This window comes from Oncorhynchus clarkii, chromosome 23 (assembly GCF_045791955.1).
Source record: "Oncorhynchus clarkii lewisi isolate Uvic-CL-2024 chromosome 23, UVic_Ocla_1.0, whole genome shotgun sequence".
Taxonomy (NCBI): Eukaryota; Metazoa; Chordata; class Actinopteri; order Salmoniformes; family Salmonidae; genus Oncorhynchus; species Oncorhynchus clarkii.
Window position 1 is genome coordinate 31,998,652 of NC_092169.1, and position 25,937 is coordinate 32,024,588.

General features: G+C 42.1%; 2 protein-coding genes across 6 annotated transcripts in view; both read right to left on the reverse strand.

Annotated features, from left to right (window-relative positions):
* Nucleotides 1-338: 338 nt before the first annotated feature.
* On the reverse strand, nt 339-6,293 carry LOC139381936 (uncharacterized). 3 transcript variants are annotated; one of them, XM_071125814.1, is made up of 4 exons: nt 6,232-6,293; nt 2,539-2,639; nt 1,970-2,099; nt 339-1,160 (listed from the first exon to the last, which is right to left on the reverse strand). In XM_071125814.1, exons 1-4 carry the CDS (start codon nt 6,291-6,293, stop codon nt 851-853), a joined length of 603 nt encoding a protein of 200 aa, XP_070981915.1. In that variant the 3' UTR covers nt 339-850. The 3 variants fall into 3 exon arrangements, with proteins under 3 accessions (XP_070981915.1, XP_070981917.1, XP_070981916.1); XM_071125816.1 differs by lacking the exon at nt 6,232-6,293 and adding an exon at nt 2,835-3,212 and having other exon boundaries at nt 1,970-2,096; XM_071125815.1 differs by lacking the exon at nt 6,232-6,293 and adding an exon at nt 2,835-3,206.
* Nucleotides 5,130-25,937, reverse strand: part of LOC139381934 (NPL4 homolog, ubiquitin recognition factor) — a 33,327-nt gene continuing 12,519 nt past the window's right edge. Inside the window, exons 8-18 of one of the 3 annotated variants that reach the window (XR_011628597.1) lie at nt 25,483-25,662; nt 24,782-24,868; nt 21,501-21,572; nt 21,208-21,334; nt 19,071-19,231; nt 17,624-17,695; nt 11,582-11,674; nt 11,080-11,196; nt 7,974-8,076; nt 5,365-7,690; nt 5,130-5,264 (exon numbers count right to left, since the gene is read on the reverse strand). Coding sequence is in view for 2 of the 3 variants with exons in the window: in XM_071125812.1 (XP_070981913.1) it covers nt 7,527-7,690; nt 7,974-8,076; nt 11,080-11,196; nt 11,582-11,674; nt 17,624-17,695; nt 19,071-19,231; nt 21,208-21,334; nt 21,501-21,572; nt 24,782-24,868; nt 25,483-25,662 (1,176 nt within the window). In the remaining variant the exon portion in view is untranslated. Of the gene's footprint in view, nt 7,691-7,973; nt 8,077-11,079; nt 11,197-11,581; nt 11,675-17,623; nt 17,696-19,070; nt 19,232-21,207; nt 21,335-21,500; nt 21,573-24,781; nt 24,869-25,482; nt 25,663-25,937 lie in introns of all 3 variants that reach the window. The other 2 variants (XM_071125812.1, XM_071125813.1) reach the window with 2 other exon arrangements.

The following is a 25,937-nucleotide window of genomic DNA, read 5'->3' on the forward strand; positions in this document are numbered from 1 at the left end:
CAGTGTATGACAGTCCCTTAAGTTTTGCCTTTCAGTTTCATTTCTTACCAACTGAGCCTGTGTTTTTTCCAAACTAGAAACCTAAACATATTCACAGTCACGCCCACTATGATTTACACGCATTCATTTTAAAGCGCATTTTCTGTAAATGTTTGTCATTATTTAACATTCATTCAACCGTAACTAAACCAGAATACCTTTATTATGTCTGCAATAAGCAGCGGATCTAGGATATGCTTAGCACCCCTAATACATGTAGGCCTATGCCTATTTTCAGGTAAAATGCTGATTCCAGATCTGTGCCTAGGGGTAACTTCATTCTTTGAAGAAAAGCTCAATAGGTTAAAGATTTATATAATTTACAGATCAAAAGAAATTATATCAATAATATCATTCATATGCAGATGTGAAACTGTGATGATAGGCCAATACAATAGTACAATTAGACAATAATCTGATAAAAACAACACATGATAAATGACTGTACTGTAAAATATCAAATGATCAATCAAGCCCTCACAGGAAACCCTATTGAAGCAAGGCACAAACTTGTAATATAGTCATTGGATACACTGTGGCGCCACCTATCGACAAAGAGGTTATCAGATTCATCCACAGGTTAACATTCTCACCAACATTTTGTGTAAAAATGAGAAATAGCTAAATAATATTTACAACTTGTCTCCCACAATTTGAGTTCATTGACGGAATGGGGAAAGCATTACATTTTTACTGTTTAGCCAGCTCATTATTTTGAGAATTCTTGAGTGCTTAGAGAGAAAGAGTGTCATTTTCACCACTGAGTTTAAGGTGGAGAGTGTATTTAAGTTTGTGGTCACAGTCCAATCCCTTAGACCTGGGCACCATCAGCAGGTATCTTGACTCTCCGGACCACCACCCGGTTCCTGCGTCCCTGTGGTCTAGTACCAGTGCTGGTACCGGTTCCGTCTCCAGTTCCAGTCAGCATGGTGCTCTGGTTCTCCTCGTCTGGTGTCAGTGGGCGGGGCTCTGCTCTTCTCTGGGAAGGGCTTCTTCCTGCCCTCACGTCATCCACGAATGCCTCGACGCCCTCAAACTTGGTGGTCAGCTCCCCCAGGCGCTCCTTCAGGGCATTGAATTCCTTGTAGAGGTCTCCTAAGGCGTCCGATAGAGGAGGGATCCTGGAGGAAGGGAGGGTCAGTTTGTTATATCTGGAGTACTTCTCCTGTCCTATTCGGTGTCCTGTGTGAATCTAAGTGTGCGTTCTCTAATTCTCTCCTTCTCTCTTTCTCTCTCTCGGAGGACCTGAGCCCTAGGACCATGCCCCAGGACTACCTGACATGATGACTCCTTGCTGTCCCCAGTCCACCTGACTGTGCTGCTGCTCCAGTTTCAACTATTCTGCCTTATTATAATTCGACCATGCTGGTCATTTATGAACATTTGAACATCTTGACCATGTTTTGTTATAATCTCCACCCGGCACAGCCAGAAGAGGACTGGCCACCCCACATAGCCTGGTTCCTCTCTAGGTTTCTTCCTAGGTTTTGGCCTTTCTAGGGAGTTTTTCCTAGCCACCGTGCTTCTACACCTGCATTGCTTGCTGTTTGGGGTTTTAGGCTGGGTTTCTGTACAGCACTTTGAGATATCAGCTGATGTACGAAGGGCTATATAAATAAATTTGATTTGATTTGATTTGAGTGATAGGGTGAGGGGAAAAAATGTAATGAGGAGGCTGCGGGAGTTCATTACAGTTCAAAAACAAGTTCTATGTTATAAAGTCTTATTGTGTCTGTTATAACAAAGGGATCTGACTAACAAAGACTAAAGCTAAAAGGTACATTTCCAAAGTAATGGGCTTTGTAATAGATACAGTGAAGTATCTTACCTTTATATTTATCAAATCATACAGTATGTTATTTTTTTGAGCTTACCAATGAACTTCTGATCTAAATACCTACTAAACATATCTACAACGGATTCTACCCACCTCCCGTAGTCAGGCAGCACAGTGCTGTGGTCGTTGAGGAGAAGGTCTTTGACTTGGGTCATGATGGCAAACTTCCAGTTGTCCAACACCAGGGTGAGGTTGGCACAGACTCTAGTGTTTACCTTCTCTGCTGCAATGGCATAAACAGAGAAGAGGGTAGTCATTTGGTTAATGTTTCTTGATAGTGTTTTGTACTTAGTTCTACTTCTAACAATTCTTCAAAATCCCTGTGCTGATTTCTGGCTACCCTGTCCGTATCATGTCTAAAGAATACATTAGCAACAAAGGAATGCAATAATAACAGAGAAAGCAAATTTGTGACTGCTGAGGATGACTCACATGCTCAGAGGGGCCAACCAGAATGTGTAATTGCTATGTTTTTGCTGTATCTATATACGGTACTGTATGTGGATTGTGAGGAAATTATTTATCTATATATCTTGTCTGTATATTCTGTTTATTGTGGTCAGCACCATTTGAACAAATTCCTGGTACCTGTAAATGTACTTGTAAATGTGAATAAAGGTGATTCTGATTCTGAAATGAAAACAGACCAGGCAGCCACTCACCCTCTGTCCTGTAGTCCCACTCTGAGTTCTGTTCAGTTCTCCTCCTCTTCTGCGCTGCACAAAGAGCCACCAGGCACAGCAAAGCCACTGTAGTCCTCATCCTCAAGTCAGAATAAGACATATCATACATTACACCTGAACTGAGATAATTATGACAGTTTAACTTGATCTGCAGACATCCATTCTATCGTCTTACACTAAATGTGTAATAACCTGATTATTTTCTCACAGTATGTTTCACCAATTATTTTTTGAAGGGTTTGCTGAGAATACATAAGTAGACACAGACTATGTACCTGCTCGTACAAAAAAACTCTGTCCTGAATAAGTCACAGTGTTTGATAATAATCCCACAGCAGTGCAAGTTTGTGAGCACCGACAGAGGGACCTGCTCATATACTTTTTGGCAGTCAGTATGTCCCCTCCCCCACACTGAGGTCTTGCCAAGAGAAGGGTGTCATCCATGTCTCCACCCCCCTAAGAAAAAACACACCCACATCATGCATCACTATTACGGTTGTCGATTTATCATAATGCTTATCCAGTATCTGTACCTTATTTTACATTACTTCCAGATCTACAGGAATGTGTAGGGACTGGGTTGGAATGAGTTATTAGAATTGTTTAAACCCAGCATTCTCTTCCTTTCTCTGTCATACTTGACCCCATGTTGTGACCTCTATGTGAGAAGCATGTGACATAAATGGTCGAGGTCGAGCCAAGGTTACCTAAACTGGGTTCCCTGGGGGGTCTTAAGTGTAGTCCCATAAACCAGTAGTACCATGTATAAATATCTCACTAGTGTTTGAAACTGAGTTAACCTCTTCTCTTCCTGCACATTCCATCTTGGCCTTCAGGGTAGCCAGGTAGCCTAGTGGTTAGCGCGTTGGACTAGTAACCGGAAAGTTGCAAGTTCAAACCCCCCGAGCTGACAAGGTACACATCTGTCATTCTGCCCCTGAACAGGCAGTTAACCCACCTAGGCCGTCATTGAAAATAAGAATTGACTTGCCTGGTTAAATAAAGGTAAAATAAATCTGTGTCCATCGAGCTAAACCTCACATACAAATGTGAGAGCACCCCTCTTCATGGACATTCCTGTTCAGCAGTGCTTCTTATTGGCCAAGTTCACCTTTGTCCGTATTATTCCATTTGGTGCGTGATGAACGCGATCCTGCCTGTGCTACATCTGCTTCCCACCTGGGTCCTGTTGAGACTAGTATCTCCATCTCCAAAGACGATAACCCTCACCTATAAATGACTGCTTCGTAACATTCACCCCCTCATAAAACAGAATGATCAAGACAGCACGCCAGCAGGAAAAATAGAGTACATTGTGTCACAGACTAGTGGATTTAATTGGAAGCAGGGACATTACACTTCCTTATGTTATTTTCATGGCTATTTTATCATCAGAAAAACACATTATCTTGACTTTATGGCTAAATTATATCAATTTTAAAATATGCATTTGAAAACAAAGTAAAACCAAAGCTACACACTCATGAGCTGAAAAAATACAAAAAAAAAGAAATTTTCCATATACACATTTTTTTTTATTTCTCTCCAATTTCAAGCACTTACTTACATACCTGTTAGTGAGCATTTCTCCTTTGCCAAGATAATCCATCCATTTGACAGGTGTGGCATATCAAGAAACGGATTAAACAGCATGATCATTACACAGGTGCTTCTTGCGCACACTAAAATGTGCAGTTTTGTCACACAACACTATGCCACAGATGTCCCAAGTTGAGGGAGTGTGCCTAGTGACTTGTTTGGGTGAGCGGTTTGCTGATGTCAACGTTGTGACATGGTGGCAGTGGTGTTATGGCATGAGCTGGTATAAGCTACAGACGACCACAATTTTATTTTATCGATGGCAATTTGTGAATGCAGAGATACCGTGACAAGATCCTAAGGCCCATTGTCATGCCATTAATTCACTGCCATCACCTCATGTTTCAGCATAATGCATGGCCCCATGTCTCAAGGATCTATACACAATTCCCAGAAGCTGAAAAACAGGGACCAGTTGAGAACAAAATAACACAAATCAGAAAAACACCAATTTGTAAAGACTTCAAAAGAATATGGGGAAAGAGTTTATTTATTTAACTAGGCAAGTCAGTTAAGTATAAATTCTTATTTACAATGACGGCCTAGGAACAGTGGGTTAACTGCCTTGTTCAGGGGAAGAACAACAAATGTTTACCTTGTTAGCTCGGGGACTCGATCTTGCAACCTTTCGGTTACAATTCCAACGCTCTAAACAATGGGCCAATTGTGCGCCGCCCTATGGGACTCCCAATCACAGCTGGGTGTGATACAGCCTGGATTCGAACCAGGGAATGCAGTGCCTTAGATCGCTGCGCTACTCGGGAGCAATGGTGGAGGTCCTGCTTCAAAAAGCACACTGTGCTTCAGAGTACACATGCATTCTGAGGCCACGCACCATATGGCCTTTTAAATAGGCCCCAACCTTAACCACTTCACTAAGAGGGCAAAATCAGCTGTAAAGTACAGTTATGAAGAAACCATATCAGGCTTTCTTTAGGACGAAACAACAAAATAAAACGCTGCTCCATTGATAGGATTTTTTTTATTTTATTGTTTTACTGGTATTTTTGATATTGAAAATTTAAATCCAGGTGTACAGTGTCATATAACTTTCTTTCAGGGTCCAATTATTCAGCTCTGAGCGGGAAGTTGGGACTTTTGTAGCTCTGGTCCAGGGCATTACGTGCGGCTTCATCAGCAAGCCATATGTAACCCCCTGGACCAGAGCTAGGACACGTGTTATGTACTGTTCATCAATCCGTTAGCATGGCATCAGCAGATCTTCAGATCTTCTCACAGAGGGAAAGGGATAGAAACAGGCAAAATAACCTTAAAGCATTCTCAAATTAATCTAGAAACTAAAAATATATACTCACTTCAATGAAAATTACTTCTAAGCTCTTATAAAAAAAATCTTTATAAATAGCATAATTTGAAAGCTATGACCGCCACCCCCCACCTCTTCTTTTTAACTTAAAAATTACACTTTCCTGATAGCAGCCCCAAAATGGATGAAAAATTCAAGTGACAGGCCCAACCTCTTGGACACTCGCTACGTATTTTGAATAAAGCCCCTCTTCAGGAAATACTTGAAGGCTGGAAAAAGTTGAGGTATCTGTTGGACTAAATCTGACTTCTACAATGTCAAATTAGAGTAAAATCAAACCGAAAATCAAACCAATGACTTAGTTGAATGCCATCAAAATAGCAGTGTAAAGGTTTGAGCGCTTTATTTCAAGCATATAAAGCTGAATCCCTTGAATCAGCGATATATGTGAAGTAACACACAACCCCCCAGTGTTGACACAGAGCTCTTGTGGAATAAGTGCTCGTGTGGAAGGTTAATGATACCCGCTAACCCATTCATATTCTCATTATAGACATTATAGTGTACCTGGATCACTGTAATCTGCATCTCAAATAGGGGGCATGAGAAGGGGAAACATTCCCTACTGAATTGATTGTGCGGTGGACATCAGTTATTTGACATCAAATTACTACCGATGGAATGAGTTCAGTTTTACAGCTTTTAGTGGAGGGAAATATTGGTTCTATGTAAAAGAAGCACACACACCCAGAGCTCAACACTGCCTGCCCTCTCCCCCCTTCTTGGCAATCTCTTTTTCCCCTCACCATCTTTCTTCCTCTCCATCCCAGGTGCACAGCACATTGGCCTGCTGGAAGGCATGGACCATTATGGTATCTTTCTCTCCCACTATGTTGACCTGTGACCTATGGAGTCTTTGAAGGCAGAGTGATGGAGATCCATAGGGGGCCCGTCAGAGAAGATATTACCCCTTCTCTACGCCCTGGCCCCTCTGGACTGGCGCCAGTTGAAAGAGGACAACAGAGGCCAGAAAAAGCTACGGCGAGAAAGAGGAAGATACTGGGTTAACTACCTACACTGTAAGTAAGCATCTCAAAGCTGCCATCAAAACAGGCATGTCTACTATACAGTATAAGCTTCAACTGGAGATATAAAATACTGAGCATGTACGCCAGTTCTAATTCAAATGAGAAATATAACCCAAAAGGCCATCTCCCAAACTAACTCCTGAGGGCAGGGCATCAACCAAGGGGAAAAGCCTAAGCAACTGAGAACAAACATCACTCCTGCAACAGAAAACACTAAATAAAGGAGGTTAGATTTATGAGACTGTGTATGATAAATCAATTTAACGTCTCTAAGATTGGGCCAATGAAGAGATCTTATAGACCGTCACTGTCTGATAACTGTCAACTGTAAGGGAGGATGAGTTCTACAAGAACTGTAGCATCTGACGGCGCAAAACTGACCCAAACTGATTCAAAAGTCCAGATATATACTGTAGCTACAATCAGGAATTAAATGTAATTAAATAAACAGCATCAATCATTCCTCAAATAATGTATATTATTTACACAACAGAATTTCCAGAATAAGTCATAACAGCAAGAGGGGATGGGCACTGGTCGGTGTGAGTGGGATATAACATCCAAATTCTAGAGTCGTTCTTTTGCCGTTGTCCTGAAGCACAGACATTTTTTTGGGAGCCAGGTCATGGAAGAATATCAGGGGCCATAGGGAGAAATAGGGAAGAAGACTTGATGCCAAAGTGCTTTTACCTAAACATGTCCCAGCCAGTCTCCATCAGAGGCCAAGGCGGAGAGAGAGAGAGAAAGAGAGAGGATTGAGAGCACACAGTCAACCTTTGTTACATAATTTCATTTTGCGCTTATCATTCCTTAGCAGTCTGAGATGGGAGGGACTGAGGGCCAGGGGGAGGGGCCAAGAGGAGACATCCAATCACACAGCTGCTTGCAGCATCCAATCCCGGTGCAATGATGTCATTGGTGCGTAAGGAAGCGGGGAGGTGGGCAGGGCTGGACATAGGGTAGTAAAGGAGGGGGATGAGAAGCAGGGCAAGGGGCCACAGGAGGGATGGGGTTTAACCCCTCGGCAGGCTGCACATCTCACAGAGCTCTGTGCCTGGTTGGTTCATGAAGGTGCAGTGGAGGCAGGACCACATGGCTGATGAGGAAGCTGGGGTAGAGGGACCCCCGCCCATGGCACCAAACTCCTGAGGGCCCGATGGCTGCCCACCCTCCGTGCCTGAGGAGAGAAGAGAGAGCGGTCAGGGGTAAGGGAAAACAGAAAGGTGACTCTTACCAGTGATTACTTTTCAGACTTATTTTTGTATGAAGGAATGATACATGTAATGAGCTGATTCCAAATTGGTCTTTGTGGTCAATAAAGGTTTATTGAAATTAATGCAAGACAAGTTCAACTCATCCATCACTTTAAAATCCAATCCATCTCTTCTCAACAGCTATAGAAATGTAATCATTTCAACTAAGGCATGTCAGCGCCCTACTTGATGGCCAGTGGTACTTACTGCACAGCTGCTCGATGGTGGCCCACTGCTCAGACTTCTTCCAAGTCTGAGCCAGCTCCTCGTCTTTTGTCTTCACCGCGTCCAGCAGCAGACCAATGCTGTCCTATGAACAGATCATTATAACTCTGTTATACAACATACAGCACACATTCAGAAAGTATTCACATCCCTCGACTTTTTCCACATTTCGTTATGTTAACCTGAATTTAAAATGTATTACAATACCCCATAATGTCAAAGTGGAAATATGTTTTTAGAAATGTTTTCAAATTAATAATAAATGAAAACGTGAAATGTCAAGAGTCATTAAGTATTCAACCCCTTTAAGCTTAAGCTTAAAGTTCAGGAGAAAATATTAGCTTAACAAGTCACAAATTGCATGGACTCACTGTGTGCAATAACAGTGTTGAACATGAATTACAGTTTTGATAAAAAATAAAAAAAATTGTCTTGAAATTATACTGTACCAGTCAAAAGTTTGGACATGCTCATTCAAGGGTTTGTCTTTATTTTTACTATTTTCTACACTGTAGAAGAATAGCGAAGACATCCAAACTATGAAATGACACATGGAATCATGTAATAATATATTTTTTTAAACGGTTAAACAAATCTAAATATATTTTGAGATTCTTCAAAGTAGCCACCCGTTGCATTGATGACAGCTTTGCACACTCTTGGCATTATCTCAACCAGCTTCACCTGGAATGCTTTTTCCAACAGTCTTGAAGGAGTTCCTACATAAACTGAGCACTTGTTGAATGCTTTTCCTTCCCGCTGTGGTCCAACTCATCCCAAACCATCTCAAATAGGTTAAGGTCAGGTGATTGTGGAGGCCAGGTCATCTGATGGAGCACTCCATAACTCTCCTTCTTGGTCAAATAGCCCTTACACAGCCTGGAGGTGTGTTGGGTCATTCTCCTGTTGAAAAACAAATGATAGTCCCACTAAGCACAAACCAGTTGGGATGGTGTATCACTGCAGAATGCTGTGGTAACCATGCTGGTTAAGTATGCCTTGAATTCTAAATAAATCAGTGTCACCAGCAAATCACCCCACACCATCACCTCCATGCTTCACGGTGGGAACCACACATGCAAAGATCATCCATTCACGTACCCTGCGTCACAGAAACAGCGGTTAGAACCAAATATCTCAAATTTGGACTCAGACAAAATACATATTTCCATCGGTCTAATGTCCATTGCTCATGTTTCTTGGTCTCTTCTTATTTGGGTCCTTTAGTAGTTATTTCTTTGCAGCAATTTGACCATGAAGACCTGATTCACGCAATCTCCTCTGAACAGTTGACATTGAGATGTGTCTGTTACTTGAACTCTGAAGAATGTATTTGGGCTGCAATCTGAGGTGCTGCTAATCTAATTAATTTATCCTCGGCAGCAGAGGCAACTCTGTGTCTTCCTTTCCTGTGGCGGTCCTCATGATAGCCAGCTTTATCATAGCGCTTGATCGTTTATAAGACTGCACTTGAAAAAACTTTCAAAGTTCTTGAACTTTTCCAGATTGACAGACCTTCAGGTCTCAAAGTAATGGACTGAATTTCTATTTTCTTATTTGAGCTGTTCTTGCCATAATATGGACTTGGTCTTTTACCAAATAGGGCTATCTTCTGTATACCACCCCTACATTGTCACAACATAACTAATTAGCTTAAACGCATTAAGGAATTAAATTCCACATTTGACCTGTTAATAAGGCACACCTGCTAATTGAAATGCATTCCAGGCGACTACCTCATGAAGCTGGTTGAGAGAATGCCAAGAGTGTGCAAAGCTGTCATCAAGGCAAAGGGTGGCTACTTTGAAGAATCTCAAATATATTTCAATTTGTTTAACAATTTTTTGGTTACTGCATGATTCCATGCGTGTTACTTCCTAGTTTTGATGTCTTCGCTATTATTCTACAATGTAGAAAATTGTTTTAAAAAATAAATAAAAAATCCTGGAATGAGCAGGTGTCCAAACTCTTGACTGGTACTGTATGTCAAAGACTTGGAAATGGCTGTCAAGCAATGATCAACAACCAACTTGACAGAGCTTAAAGAATATTAAAAAGAACAATGTGCAAATATTGTACAATCCAGGTGTGCAAAATTCTTATGAGACTTACCCAGAAAGACTCAAAGCTGTAATCGCTGCCAAAGGTGATTCAAACATGTATTGACTCAGGGGTGTGAATACTTATGTAAGTTAGATATTTCTGTATTTCATTTTCTATAAATTAGCAAAAAATTATAAACAGTTGTTTTCACTTTGTCATTAGGGGGTATTGTGAGTAGATGGGTGATAAAAAATAAAAAATTCATCCAATCTGAATTTAGGCTGTAACAACAAAATGTGGAATAAGTCAAGGGATATGAATACTTTGGAAAGCACTGTATTTTAAAGTGAGTAAAAGTACACTACATGACCAAAAGTATGTGAATGCCTGCTCGTTGAACATTTCATTCCAAAATCATGGGCATTCAAATTAAGCTGGTCCCCCCTTCGCTGCTATAACATCCTCCACTCTTCTGGGAAGGTTTTCCACTAGATGTTGTAAGATTGCTGCGGGGACTTGCTCTATGGCCCTCACTTTGTGCACGAGGGCATTGTCATGCTGAAACAGGATAAGGCCATCCCCAAACTGTTGCCATAAAGTTGGAAGCACAGAATCGTCTAGAATGTCAGTGTATGCTGTAGCATTAAGATTTCCCTTCACTGGACTTAAGGGGCCTAGCCCGAACCATAAAAAAACCCAGCCTCACATTATTCTTCTTCCTCCACCAAAATGTACCATTGGCACTATGCATTGGGGCAGGTAGCGTTCTTCTGGCATTCACTAAACCCAGATTCATCCGTCAGACTGCCAGATGGTGAAGCGTTATTATGTAAAGCGTGTAATGTATTTAACCACCATCAAAGACATTCTCAGGAAAAACATCCTGACGACTACGACACTAATCACTTCCACATTGGACAAACGTGGTGATAATCTGAACCTTTTCTAGCGTGACAACAAACCAAAACATTGTGCTTGAATGTGTTTGGTGTGTGCGCGAGTCTGTATGTGTGGAAAAGAGTGTGTGTGGCATTACAGTACTTACTCTGAGAGGCATGACCTCGTTGGTGACCAGAAAGATGAGTAGGTGAAAATCCGACACAATGTCCAAGAATACAGTGGAGGTGCACTGGGACAGGTACGTAGCTAAACTGTGGAAGTCCTGTTACACACACAGAAAGGGGAAAACATGGAATATGATCGAGAGTAATAATTTCCTATAACCCCCCCATAGCCCAGGGACTCTAAACATGGGCATTCATTTTCATTGGCAGAGTTACATGTGATCAGGTCAGGTTGAAACATAGCAGAAATTATGGCTGTTGCCAAAGAGGGTTATAGGGTCAGGGGGGAAATGACAGAGCCTTCTGAAAGCTCTGAGACAGAGATAAGTATGTAGGTCACTATTTGGCTACTGAAGCAAACTAAATATAATTTTTTATTTGTTACTGTGGGTGTGTTATTGAGCAAGTCTCTCCCAGGATGTGTCTGTTCTCTATGGGGAAACGTTGTGTGGAGCAGAATGGTGTGCGTGTGATAATGATTACCTGTGTCTCTCCCAGGATGTCTCTGTTCTCAATGGGGAAGCGTTGTGTGGAGCAGAAGGTGTACTGGGGGTCCTTGGGGAACGTGGTGGTTATCTGGATGGAGATGTAAGGAAGGAGAGTGAAGAAGAAGAGTTGACTGACTAGAAACGAGTTAGATCTTTGAGAGCCTTCCCTCTGACATCAGTGAGATGTAGAGCCAAGAAAACAGATGTCAATATGAAAACAGAATACAAGAAGGAATTAAGTGCTCTCAGATGGTAATAAATATTTGGCAAGTTATCTAGTTCTCTTTATTTTCTCTGGCTCATCATTGGCTAGCACCACCCCAGGGTGAGGTGGTAGATGTATGGCTGCATGGCATGGAGATGCCAACATTTTATGACATTGTGGAAAGAGGAAGACATCATCCTGACATCATTGGGCAAAGTTTCGCAAACACACACAGCAATCAAAATGTTCTGAAAACAACATGTGTATATGAACTTGCTAGTTGGAAGGCATGGGGAATGTAAATGGAATAATATTGATTGACAAAGGCTTATTTTAGTTGACTGGCCCTGCTAAGTTTGCTAAACTCTAAAACCTGCCCTACCGCTACTCATCACAACATGTCATTGATGAATTACCTACAGTGCCTTCAGAAAGTATTAATAACCTTCGACTTATTTCACATTTTGTTGAGTTGGGGAAAAATAATGACAAAGTGAAAACATTTGTTTTTAGAAATATTTCCACATTTATTGAAAATTAAATACAGAAATATCTAATTTACAGAAGTATTCACACCCCTGAGGTAATACATGTTTGAATCACATTTGGCAGCAATTACAGCTGAGTCTTTCTGGGTAAGTCTCTAAGAGCTCTCCACACCTGTATTGTGCAACACTTGCAAAATGTTATTTTGAAAATTCTTCAAGCGGTCACATTGGTTGATCATTGCCAGACAACCTTTCTCAGGTTTTGCCATAGATTTAAGAACATTTAAGTCAAAACTGTAACACGTCAACTCAGGAATGTTTACTGTCTTCAGGGTAAGCAACAATGATTTGAATTCACCAGTGTCTGGTGAAAAGCAGATTAAACCAGGTTTCCTCTAGGATTTTGCCTGTGTTTCGCTCCATTACGTTTATTTTTTACTCTGAAAAACTTCCCAGTCCTTAACTTCAAGAATATCCATAAAACAATGCAGCCACCAATATGCTTGAAAATATGAAGAGAGGTATTCAGTAATGTGTTGTATTTGCCCCAAACGTAACACTGTATTCAGGACAAAAAGTGAATTGCTTTGCCACATTTTTTCAGTATTACTTTGTGTTGGAATATTTGTGCTCTTTACAGGCTTCCTTTTCACTGTCAATTAGGTTAGCATTGTGAACTAACTACAATGTTGATCCATCCTCAATTCTCTCCTATCACAGCCATTAACACTTCCTCTCCTTCAACGGAGTCAGGAAAGACGCCTGTATCACTGTAAAGACCATTCAAAGCGTAATTAATAACTTGATCAAAGGGATATTCAATGTCTGATTTGTTACCTAACTCCATTGCCCGCAATATTAGACTTTAAAAGCGATCATACACTGTTTACCAGGGGGCAGGGATATCAACGTAAAAGCTAATCTGAAGATGGTGCTGGCTGAGGCTAAAACTGGCGAGTGTAGATGGTATAGGGATATTGTTATCCACGTTGGCACCAACGGTGTTAGGATGAAACAGGTCACAAAGGGCAACATAGCTTTATGTAAATCAGCTAGAAAGACGTGTTGGCATTGAGTAATTGTCTCTGGGCCCAGGTTAAGGGGAGTGATGAGCTCTACAGCAGACTCGCACAACACTGGGCTACCTGGGTCGGCAGGTAGCCTAGTGGTTAGAGCATTGGGCAGGTAACCTAAAGGTTGCTAGATCGGTTGGTAAAGGTTGGAACCTAAAGGTTGCTAGATCGAATCCCCGAGCTGACAAGGTCTGTCAACTGTGAACAAGGCTGTCAACTGTGAACAAGGCCGTTAACCCACTGTTCCTAGGCCTTCAATGTAAATACTTTTCTACTTTTAAACTCGGACAAAACAGAGACGCTTGTTCTAGGTCCCAAGAAACAAAGAGATCTTCTGTTGAATCTGACAATTAATCTTAATGGTTGTACAGTCGTCTCAAATAAAACTGAAGGACCTCGGCGTTACTCTGGACCCTGATCTCTCTTTTGAAGAACATATCAAGACCATTTCAAGGACAGCTTTTTTCCATCTACGTAACATTGCAAAAATCAGAAACTTTCTGCCCAAAAATGATGCAGAAAAATTAATCCATGCTTTTGTCACTTCTAGGTTAGACTACTGCAATGCTCTACTTTCCGGCTACCCGGATAAAGCACTAAATAAACTTCAGTTAGTGCTAAATACAGCTGCTAGAATCCTGACTAGAACCAAAAAATTTGATCAAATTACTCCAGTGCTAGCCTCTCTACACTGGCTTTCTGTCAAAGCAAGGGCTGATTTCAAGGTTTTACTGCTAACCTACAAAGCATTACATGGGCTTGCTCCTACCTATCTCTCTGATTTGGTCCTGCCGTACATACCTACAAGACGCAGGCCTCCTAATTGTCCCTAGAATTTCTAAGCAAACAGCTGGAGGCAGGGCTTTCTCCTATAGAGCCCCATTTTTATGGAACGGTCTGCCTACCCATGTCAGAGACGCAAACTCGGTCTCAACCTTTAAGTCTCTACTGAAGACTCATCTCTTCAGTGGGTCATATGATTGAGTGTAGTCTGGCCCAGGAGTGGGAAGGTGAACGGAAAGGCTCTGGAGCAACGAACCGCCCTTGCTGTCTCTGCCTGGCCGGTTCCCCTCTTTCCACTGGGATTCTCTGCCTCTAACCCTATTACAGGGGCTGAGTCACTGGCTTACTGGGGCTCTCTAATGCCGTCCCTGGAGGGGGTGCGTCACCTGAGTGGGTTGATTCACTGATGTGGTCATCCTGTCTGGGTTGGCGCCCCCCCTTGGGTTGTGCCGTGGCGGAGATCTTTGTGGGCTATACTCAGCCTTGTCTCAGGATGGTAAGTTGGTGGTTGAAGATATCCCTCTAGTGGTGTGGGGGCTGTGCTTTGGCAAAGTGGGTGGGGTTATATCCTTCCTGTTTGGCCCTGTCCGGGGGTGTCCTCGGATGGGGCCACAGTGTCTCCTGACCCCTCCTGCCTCAGCCTCCAGTATTTATGCTGCAGTAGTTTATGTGTCGGGGGGCTAGGGTCAGTTTGTTATATCTGGAGTACTTCTCCTGTCCTATTCGGTGTCCTGTGTGAATCTAAGTGTGCGTTCTCTAATTCTCTCCTCTCTTTCTTTCTCTCTCTCGGAGGACCTGAGCCCTAGGACCATGCCCCAGGACTACCTGACATGATGACTCCTTGCTGTCCCCAGTCCACCTGGCCGTGCTGCTGCTCCAGTTTCAACTGTTCTGCCTTATTATTATTTGACCATGCTGGTCATTTATGAACATTTGAACATCTTGGCCATGTTCTGTTATAATCTCCACCCGGCACAGCCAGAAGAGGACTGGCCATCCCACATATGCTCTCTCTAATTCTCTCTTTCTTTCTCTCTCTCGGAGGACCTGAGCCCTAGGACCATGCCCCAGGAATACATGACATGATGACTCCTTGCTGTCCCCAGTCCACCTGACCGTGCTGCTGCTCCAGTTTCAACTGTTCTGCCTTATTATTATTCGACCATGCTGGTCATTTATGAACATTTGAACATCTTGGCCATGTTCTGTTATAATCTCCACCCGGCACAGCCAGAAGAGGACTGGCCACCCCACATATCCTGGTTCCTCTCTAGGTTTCTTCCTAGGTTTTGGCCTTTCTAGGGAGTTTTTCCTAGCCACCGTGCTTCTACACCTGCATTGCTTGCTGTTTGGGGTTTTAGGCTGGGTTTCTGTACAGCACTTTGAGATATCAGCTGATGTACGAAGGGCTATATAAATAAATTTGATTTGATTTTGATTTGATATCCCTCTAGTGGTGTGGGGGCTGTGCTTTGGCAAAGTGGGTGGGGTTATATCCTGCCTGTGGCCCTGTCCGGGGGTATTGTTAGACATGGCCACAGGGTCCCCTGACCCCCCGTCTCAGCCTCCATTATCTATGCTGCAATAGTCTATGTGCCGGGGGGCTAGGGTCACCCATCCGATGAAGTTCTCCTGTCTTCTGGTTCCCTCTCTTCATCCCTCCCTGCACCTGCCATCTCAACCTCTGAAAGCTCACTTATGAAAAGCCAACAGACAACTCCTGAGGTGCTGACCTGTTGCACCCTCTACAACCACTAATTATTATTTGACCCTGCTGGTCATCTATGAATGCTTAAACATCTTGAAGGACGATCTGGCCTTAACGGCCATGTACTCTTACAACCTCAAACCCAGCACAGCCAGAAGAGGTCTGTCCACCCCTCAGAGCCCAGTTTCTTCCTAGGTTCCTGCCTTTATAGGCAGTTTTTCCCTAGCCACCGTGCTTCTACATCTGCATTGCTTGCTGTTTGGGGTTTTAGACTGGGTTTCTTTATAAACACTTTGTGACGTCTGCTGATGTTTATAAATACATTTATAAATGCACTGCTTGTCTGAGGGACATTACAGATAACTGCATGTGAGTGGTAAAGAAATTAGGTAGTCTTTCAAAAAAAAATTGACATTATTATTGCAGAGTAAGCCCATGCAACTTAGGTGACTTGTTAGACAAATTTGTATACTTGAACTTATTTCAAGCTTGCCATAACAAAAGGGTTTGAATACTTATTGAATGAAAACATTTCCTCTTTTCATTTTTAATTAATTTGTAAAGATTTCTAAAAACATAATTCTACTAACATTATGGGTATTATGTGTAGGCCAGTAACAAAATCTAAACTTTAACTTCAGGATGTAACAGCAAATTATGGGGAAAAATTGAAGGTATGAATACTTTCTGTAGGCACTGTATATGCAAGAACTTGTTCAATCTAGGGGTGTGAACGTTTAAACAAAGTTAGGATGCTTGAAATTAGGAAAGATTCCTAACCGAAAAACCCTTTTTTTTTTACGTAGATGCAGAAAGTAAACAGCTTGGTGGATCAATTTCCACAACAACTAAGAGCATTGAAGGGGAAGGCTTAACTTTTCCACTGCTTTGGTGCCCTGGCTACCAAGCTGTGAACAGCTTGAAGTGAACCTGTGCACATACTGTGTGTGACTGTGTGAGAGCCAAGTGTTGCATCTCGCTAATCTCAATATCCCAGCCTATTCATTGATGATAGGTCATGCTTCATTGAAGTTATGAGACATTGCAAGCCTATAAAGTGTGACATACAGCCTTCCATTGCGAGATACAGCACGGTTTTGACTGGTGGCCATCCTGCCTAAACTGCGCTCATCCCTGCGCTCGCCGTCCCTTGCTAGCTTGTTATGAAAGACGCAAGTGTTCTCGGAAGTACGGCAACTAATCAGTCTCCACCGTTCCAAAAATACAGAATCTTAGGAGTAAAATCTTAGCACTCAGAAATGGGAGTCGACATGCAAGGAGTTTAGGAATCAATTATTTTGGAGTCGACTCTCCACCACTACGTCATCATCGTTAACAGTTGGGAAAATGGAGAATAGAAAGGCAAGCGACAGCAGCGAAGTCCTGTATGGCAATCCTTTGAGAAGTTAAATGAGAAGGAAATTGAGATAAAGTAGTAGAGGTACAATGGTTAACTATGTTGCTGACAGCAACAATGAATTCGCATGGAATTTTATGAATTTTTCTTCTTGTTTTTTTTTTTTTTTTTTTTTTTTTTTTTTTTTTTTTTTTTTTTTTACCTTTATTTAGCCAGGCAAGTCAGTTAAGAACAAATTCTTATTTTCAATGACGGCCTGGGAACAGTGGGTTAACTGCCTGTTCAGGGGCAGAACGACAGATTTGTACCTTGTCAGCTCGGGGGTTTGAACTCGCAACCTTCCGGTTACTAGTCCAATGCTCTAACCACTAGGCTACCCTGCCGCCGGAAACATCGGCAAAAAAAAAAATCAATCATACTCACGTCTATGATAAGGTACTCCACGGGAAGAGGCCGGGCTAGATATGTGATGTCGTTGCCAAATTTATCTTTGTCCTGTTGAGGGGAAGAACAATCATCAATGGAGAGAAAAATAGGAATACTGTAGCAAAAGGTGCACAGTGTTTCCTCCGACACATTGGTGCGGCTGGCTTCCGGGTTAAGTGGGTATTGTGCCAAGAAGCAGTGCAGCTTGGTTGGGTGTCAGAGGATGCACGGCTCTCGACCTTCGCCTCTCCCGAGTCCGTACGGGAGTTGCAGCGATGAGACAAGACTACCACGAAATTGGGGCAAAAACAGGGTAAAAAAAATATTTTAAAATACAGAAAAATGAGCTTCCTTAGCATTTTCAACTGTACTGATGGTTTTATCACTAAATATGTTGCGTTATATAGCGAACGTGTCCACTCTGGTCTTGGCACATGCGCTCTAGCCAACAGCTGGCAGATACAGTGAGGGTATAGCCTACATGATGAGAATATTATGGACAGAAAAATATTAATTTTAAATTTGTCAAATGACAGCCAAGCATCGATCATGTCACCAGAATAAGACCCTCAATATTTATTAGAAAGGAGCATTCAAGATCATCACCTTGCACTTTCACCACCCTGTGAAGTTCATAACTTATTTAATCTGTAGCCTAATAAACTGCATGCATTCCTGAGTCATAGTGGGAGGATCATACCATATCATCACGTGACTCCAAGTTTACTTCGATATGATGGTTGATTATATCAATATTGACACAAAGGCATATCCACAGCCAATTCACGCATAATTAATTACAGACAAAAAGATCCCATGTCAAACTAACAAATTATCTGTCAGCATTTATAAAATTGTACTGATACTTCCTGTTTCCATCACAGCTGTCGTGTTAAAAAAAAAAAAAATTATACGGTATGACTTTACTTGAATAAAAACTGTAGATGGAAACGTGGTTAGTAATAAAAGTGCTGAAATGTAACTCACTATTTAAAATGAAGAACAAATTATAGGATGAAAAATCCTGGAGTTCTGGCGCAGGTACAACTGACTAGCGCTAGCTAACGCTACCTAGCAAAAATAAACAATCAATTCTTGGAGTCAAAGTATCAAAATATCGTCCAAAATAATATTGCGATGTAACAGTATAGCAATTTTTCCAGCAACACTATTGGCTAGCTCCATTTATTCATACCATAGCCACATCCATTTAACTGATCAACTGAATAATTTCACTTAATTGAAGCATAATAAACTTCAATCAAGCATGTCAACGTTTGTTCCTTTAGTTTCAGCCAAAAGAAAATGTTTGGTGAACTAAAATGACAAATGGTCTGTTAGTGGTGAGAAAGAAAAGGTAGTGACTGAGTGCAGTGTCTTTCAGAGTTTATTGAGCTTTTGAGAAGTTTAGACAGTCTAAGAATGCGTGTGTGTGTTCCTGTACCTTGTAGAAGACGTCCGGTACATACTGCTCTGTGCTGGACTCTTTAGCGTAGCCCAGCTCGGGGGCGTCTCGGCAGGGCAGTAGGCACTCGTCTCTCACCAGGGCCATGCACTGGTTAGACACCTGGTAACCCTCAAAGTGCACCTGGTTATCAGGACCACCTGGCGGGTAACACAGAGTCCGACTGGGGGTTGATACCACAGTTGGTCAAAGACCATAGGATTTGTTTTATATATTTCTTTAAATGTATAACCTGTGTGGTGATGCTATACTGTTAAATTTGAGAAGAGATGCAAGACGAATTTCGCAAAACAGACACAAATAAATTATATAGGAGTGGTAAGACAGCACAAAACAATCTGGGACCAGGCTAGGGATTTCCTGATCTATGAATATCACAAGGTCAGGGAATACCAATCATCACTCAATCTTATGTAAACAGATTGCTCTTTTAGACAGTAGCGCAGGCCCAGGATAGCAAAATATACACAGTGCATTCGGAAAGTATTTAGATCCCTTCACTTTTTGTTACGTTGCGGACTTGTTCAAAAATGTATTTAAAAAAATGTCCCTCGTCAATTTATAAAACAACAGAAAGATCCCATAGGTATTCAGACCATTTACTAAGTACTTTGTTGAAGCACATTTGGCAGCCTCAAATCTTCTTGGGTATGACGCTACAAGCTTGGCACACCTGTATTTGGGGAGTTTCTCCCATTCTTCTCTGCATATCCTCTCAAGCGCCGTCAGGTTGGATGGGGAGCGTCGCTGCATGGCAACTTTCAGGTCTCTCCAGAGATGTTTGATCTGGGCTCTGGCTGGGCCACTCAAGGAGAGACTTGTCCCGAAGCCACTACTGCGTTGCCTTGGCTGTGTGCTTAGGATCGTTGTGCTGTTGGAAGGTGAACCTTTAACCCCAGTCTCAGGTCCTGAACACTGTGGAGCAGGTTAATCATCAAGGATCTCTCTGTACTTTCCCTCGATCCTGACTAGTCTCCCAGTCCTTGATGATGCTTCACCATATGCATGGTGCCAGGTTTCCTCCAGACATGACACTTGGCATTCATCAGACCAGAGAATCTTGTTTCTCATGGTCTAAGAGTCCTTTAGGTACCCTTTGGCAAACTCTAAGCAGGCTGTCATTTGCCTTTACTGAGGAGTGGCTTCCATCTGGCTACTCGACCATAAACGCCTGATTGGTGGAGTGCTGCAGAGATGGTTGACCTTCTGGAAGGTTCTCCCATCTCCACAGAGGAACTATGGAGCTCTGTCAGAGTGACCATTGGGTTCTTGGTTACCTCCCTGACCAAGGCCCTTCTCACCTGATTGCGCAGTTTGGCCGGGCGGCCAGCACTAGGAAGAGTCTTGGTGGTTCCAAACTTCTTCCATTTAAGAATGATAAAGGCCACTGTGTTCTTGGGGCCCTTCAATGCTGCAGACATGTTTTGGTATCCTTCCCCAGATCTGTGCCTCGACACAATCCTGTCTCGGATCTCTCCGGACAATTCCTTCGACCTTAGCATGTTTTTTGACATGCATTGTCAACTGTGGTACCTTATAAAGACAGGTGCGTGTTTTTCCAAATCATGTCCAATCAATTGAATTTATCACAGGTGGTATCCAATCAAATTGTAGAAACATCTCAAGAACGATCAATGGACAGTATGCACCTGAGCTCAATTTCAAGTCTCATAGCAAAGGGTATGAATACTTATTTACATAAGGTACCCAGTTTTTTATTTTTAATACATTGGCAAAAAAAATCTAAAAACCTGTTTTGGCTTTGTCATTATGGGGGTAGTGTGTGTAGATTGCTGAGGATTTTTTTTTTTAATTCAACCCATTTTGGAATAAGGCTGTAACGTAACAAAATGTGGAAAAGGTCAAGGGGTCTGAATACTTTCCAAATGCACTGTATGTAAGTGTATGTGTTTTATTGTCACATACACCAGATAGGTTCAGAGAAAATATGTTTTACAGGGTCAGTCATAAAGCAAATTAGGGTTAAGTGGCTTGCCCAAAGGCACCGACAGATTTTTCATCTCGTCTGCTCGGTCAATGGCCCAACGCTCTAACCGCTAGGCTTAGAGTGAGCCACAGGTAGCCTAGTTAGGTGAGCCATGGGTAGCTAGCGTACCTGTGGCCGCCACAGTGATAAACTTGGACCCAAAGTGTCCGTCGGGTGAGAGTCTGCAGGGGTTAGACTGTTGGTTCTGGAAGTGTCCAGCCGTGATGCACTCCTCTGCACTCAGGAAATACGAGTCCTACACAGACAAGATTAAAGATATTTCAGCTTTGTCCACCTAGAGTCGCCTAGATTCATTCACAAAACTAATGCTGTGCATTAGGCTATTCCCTGGTATTTCGCAATTATGGTTTACAGGTTAAGTTTATAGTGCTTGTCCAGGCAGTGTATGGATGTGTTCTCACCTTGTTCCTGGTGTATTTAACCGTTCCTATCCTGGTGTCCTCAGAGAGCAGGTCCGTGAATATCCACCCCACCTACAGTAAAGACAACACAGGAAGACAGTCAGTAGAACACCACCCCAGCCAAACTTTAAGAATCTTTATGAGTAGCACTTCACTGCGGCGGAACTCCCGGCCTCAGACCCCAAGGCGGCAGATGTTGGCAGAAGACTGCCTCCTTAGGAATGATAGGCTATAGTCTTATGGGTACTTGGTAATTGGCTCTTCTTCAATAGAAATACATTTTAAATGTACAGTCAGGGCTTCTGGCTTCTTAATCTTGTTTGGTGACAAAATCTGAATAATTCAATTGCTGGATGCAATGTAGAAGTCTAGCCTACTGTATTTGGAATATGAAACAGCTAAACTAGGCTTATATAATCACAGACAGGACAGACAGGAGACAGACATAACTGCCAAAATAAAGGAAACACTTGAGTAAATGAGGGATACAATGTACATTGAAAGTAGGTACTTTCCACACGGGTGTAGTTCTTAAGTTAATTAAGCAAGTAACATCCCATCAATGCATAAAAATGTCCAGTTGCCCATTATTTTGGCTACCATGGCTAGAAGAGAATTCAGTGACTTTGAAAGAGGGGTCTCAAAAGGAGCATAGGGGGTTTAAAACTTCTTCGGTATCGATTTCCCGACCACGGGACGGTTAAGCTAACGTAGGCTAATGCGATTAGCATGAGGTTGTAAGTAACAAGAACATTTCCCAGGACATAGACATATCTCATATTGGCAGAAAGCTTACATTCGTGTTAATCAAACTGCACTGTCTAATTTACAGTAGCTATTACAGTGAAAGAAACTCATGCTGTTGTTTGAGGAGAGTGCACAACTTTGAACATGAAGTTATTAATAACTTGCGTGCCAGAGTGGAGAGACAGATTTTCTCTCCTTGCCCAAGATATCTTATTGGTTCAGCTCCAGCTTCAGACAGTTGAGTCAAAACCCACAACTAAAAGCCTCTTTTGCATATTTTAGAGTAGTTATTCCTCAAAATATGTGTATGGTACACAAAATGAGTACAGGTTGGCAGATCTGCCATCCAATGAAAATAACACAGTTTGATCGGACCACACGTTACATTAGACATTGAAGTTGTACAACACATAACATGTAGGCTATAGTGATACGTTCGTCGAGTACATTTGTTACACGCAAACTCTTGCCCACAAGATACAACACTTTTGATTATAATGCAATTTCCTACCAGAGAAATCATACTGGTTGTGTAAGCTCTACACATTACACCATGGCCTGGTCTGGTGGCATATGGAAGTTGTTTAAGCCATCATCCTGAGAAGACTGACAAATCCAAAGAATTGATTAGAGCCTCATGGCCCGAGAGAATAAAGCTGCATCCCAAAATGGTCAAAAGTTCAGACTATATAGGGAATAGAGTACCATTAGGGACGCAGTCATAGACCCTCCACCACTCGATGTCTCTGGCCAGTTGGTTAGGCTGTACCGTAGTTGCCAGACACACTAGATAGGAGCAGGCTGTCCTGTATTTAGCCTCCTGAGCTTACTGCTTGAACCCAGATGTTCCTCTTTACCTCTTCCTGACAGGAAGGAGTTAGGTGGTGTAGGTGGGGAAAGATAGTACCAATCAGACAATAATCTGTCCAGTGGTATCTTTTGATTCAACAAAGTGAAACAAAATGTTCTACAGAAAATAGCTCTCTTTTCATTAAATGACAGAAGTGCAATGCTATTTGGCTAGCAGCCCCACAAGTAGATGAGCGTACAGTGAAAAGGCAAAGTATTTTTTGCAAAACAATATGCTTGCTCATCATATTTCTAATGTTTATGATATGTATCCAGCTACATTTCCAAATGTTTTGCTTGAAGTTAACCTTGCATTTTACCAGAGAAGTAGGCCACAGTTGTGGCAAAAAGTTGAGAATGACACAAATATTAATTTTCACAAAGTCTGCTGCTTCAATGTCTTTAGATATTTTTGTCATGTGTTACTATGGAATACTGAAGTATAATTACAAGCATTTCATAAGTGTCAAAGGCTTTTATTGACAATTACATGAAGTTGATTCAAAGAGTCAATATTTGCAGTGCTGACCCTTATTTTTCAAGACCTCTGCAATCCGCCCTGGCATGCTGTCAATTAACTTCTGGGCCACATCCTGACTGATGGCAGCTCATTCTTGCATAATCAATGCTTGGAGTTTGTCAGCATTTGTGGGATTTTGTTTGTCCAACCGCCTGTTGAGGATTGACAACAAGTTCTAAATGGGATTAAGGTCTGGGAAGTTTCCTGGCCATGGACACAAAATATCATTGTTTTTTCCCCCCGAGCCACTTATCACTTTTGCCTTATGGCAAGGTGCTGGAAGCCTTCTCCACAACAACCGCTCTCCTTGAACCGCTCTCCTTGAAGTTCTTGATGATCCGATAAAGTGGTTGATTTAGGTGCAATCTTACTAGAAGCAATATCCTTGCCCGTGAAGCCCTTTTTGTGCAAAGCAATGATGACGGCGGCACGTGTTTCCTTGCAGGTAAACATGGTTGAGAGAGGAAGAACAATGATTCCAAGCACCAACCTCCTTTTGAAGCTTCCAGTCTGTTATTCGAACTCAATCAGCATGACAGAGTGATCTACAGCCTTGTCCTCGTCAACACTCACACCTGTGTTAAAGAGAGTATCCCTGACATGATGTCAGCTGGTCCTTTTGTGCAGGGCTGAAATGCAGTGGAAATGTTTTTTGGGGATTCAGTTCATTTGCATGGCAAAGAGGGACTTTGCAATTAATTGCAATTCATCTGATCACTCTTCATAACATTCTGGCGTATATGCAAATTGTCATCATACAAACTGAGGCAGCAGACTGAAAATTAATGTGTGTCATTCAAAACCTTTGGCCACAACTGTACACTGAGAAAAGTAGCTGTGTGAATTCTCATACGAGTGGAGAAGTACAACTGAAATACAAAATTTGTCTGATGCAGAGCAAAACACAGCTTTTTTTTCTCTGTGAAAAAATTCAGAATTCTGCGTTACCGAGATCCCTGGACGTCTAAGTCTAAAGTTACACCATAAAAACAAGGGTGGGTATATATTGCAGAGCACAATCTTAGTGTCTTGAACAGGGTTGAGGTCAATTCTATTCCAATTCAGTAATCGAAATGGAATTGATAGTGATATGGAGAGAAGGTTGACATCAGAATCTAGAAGAGCTAAAATAAAGCCCGTAGTATAAGCTAGTGGTTTATCTTACCTTGCGCAGGCCCAGCTTTGCTGCGATCTCCTCCACGGCTGCAGCTTTAGGGTCCTCCACCAGCTCCAGACTGTTCTGGGTGGCAATCTAATGGACAGAGGAATTCACAACAGTTAAAACTAAACAAACCACATCTTGGATTAACATATTTCTGAAAAAGTACACAACCTTATATTTTCTTATGCTATTGGAAACTATGTATAGCTATAATGAACTGATTACTTAAAGATTCACTCTATACCTGTTATACATTACTGCACGGTCGGAACTAGAAGCACAAGCATTTCGCTACACTTGCATTAACATCTGCTAACCATGTGTATGTGACCAATAAAATTTGATTTGGAAACTTTTCTATAGTTTCAGCCAGTAGTTTTTAAAGCGGTACTCACAAACAAAAATGGGTCCCTGTTTTTTGTGTACTACGTCACCCATTTAGTGTGATAGGTTACGAATTTAGCAATTTGTGTGATATGTTACAAATCCGATTAGTGGCATATGCTACGAATTTGATGTGCTTAAGATGCCGGAGCGCATCTAAGTCTGTGATAGAATTACTGCTCCAGAAAAAGCAGCATTTTATCATGTCCAATACCCCATTGAAAGTGAACTTACTGCCATCCTGTGGCTCACCAACTTTACTACATCTACAACTCCCTAACAAACTATTGGACTGACTCCCGAGAGTGCAGAGCACTCACCTGCGGGGGTTCGTAGATGGCAGCGACCTCTGCTCTGATGGCCAGAGGGATGTCTTTGTGCTCTGTGTACCTGCCGTACAGGTAGCCCATCCTCTGGCTGCCCGTCTTCCTCCAGAAGTCCAGGAAACGGTCTGCGATGGTGTGGTTCTCAAACATGATGTTGTCTATATGTCTGTATTTCTGGTAGCAGGGATGAGGCGGGTTATACAAATCACTATCTCCACTAGGAATTGGTAGAGACTGAGAAATCTCTTGTGGTGTGTTTCAATAGGATTCCTCTCGTCATCTTCTCTTAATCTGAACTGATGGGAATGTAAATGAAGCCGAGCAGACAAGGAGAGGAAGACAATTTAAAATACTGAGATGGACCCTTGGCAGCAAAGGGGAGTATTGAGATGGACCCTTGGGGGCAAGGAGGTGAGTGTGTATAGGCTCTTTGGAGCAAGGAGGAGGGA

Coding starts and splice junctions, on each gene's coding strand:
- LOC139381936 (XM_071125814.1), bottom strand. CDS start 6,293: ATGGTCCATGCCTTCCAGCAGGCCAATGTGCTGTGCACCTGGGATGGA. Junction 2,640..6,231: donor GATGGAGAGGAAGAAAGATG/GTGAGGGGAAAA, acceptor TTCTGACTTGAG/GATGAGGACTACAGTGGCTT. Junction 2,100..2,538: donor GTGGGACTACAGGACAGAGG/GTGAGTGGCTGC, acceptor ATGCCATTGCAG/CAGAGAAGGTAAACACTAGA.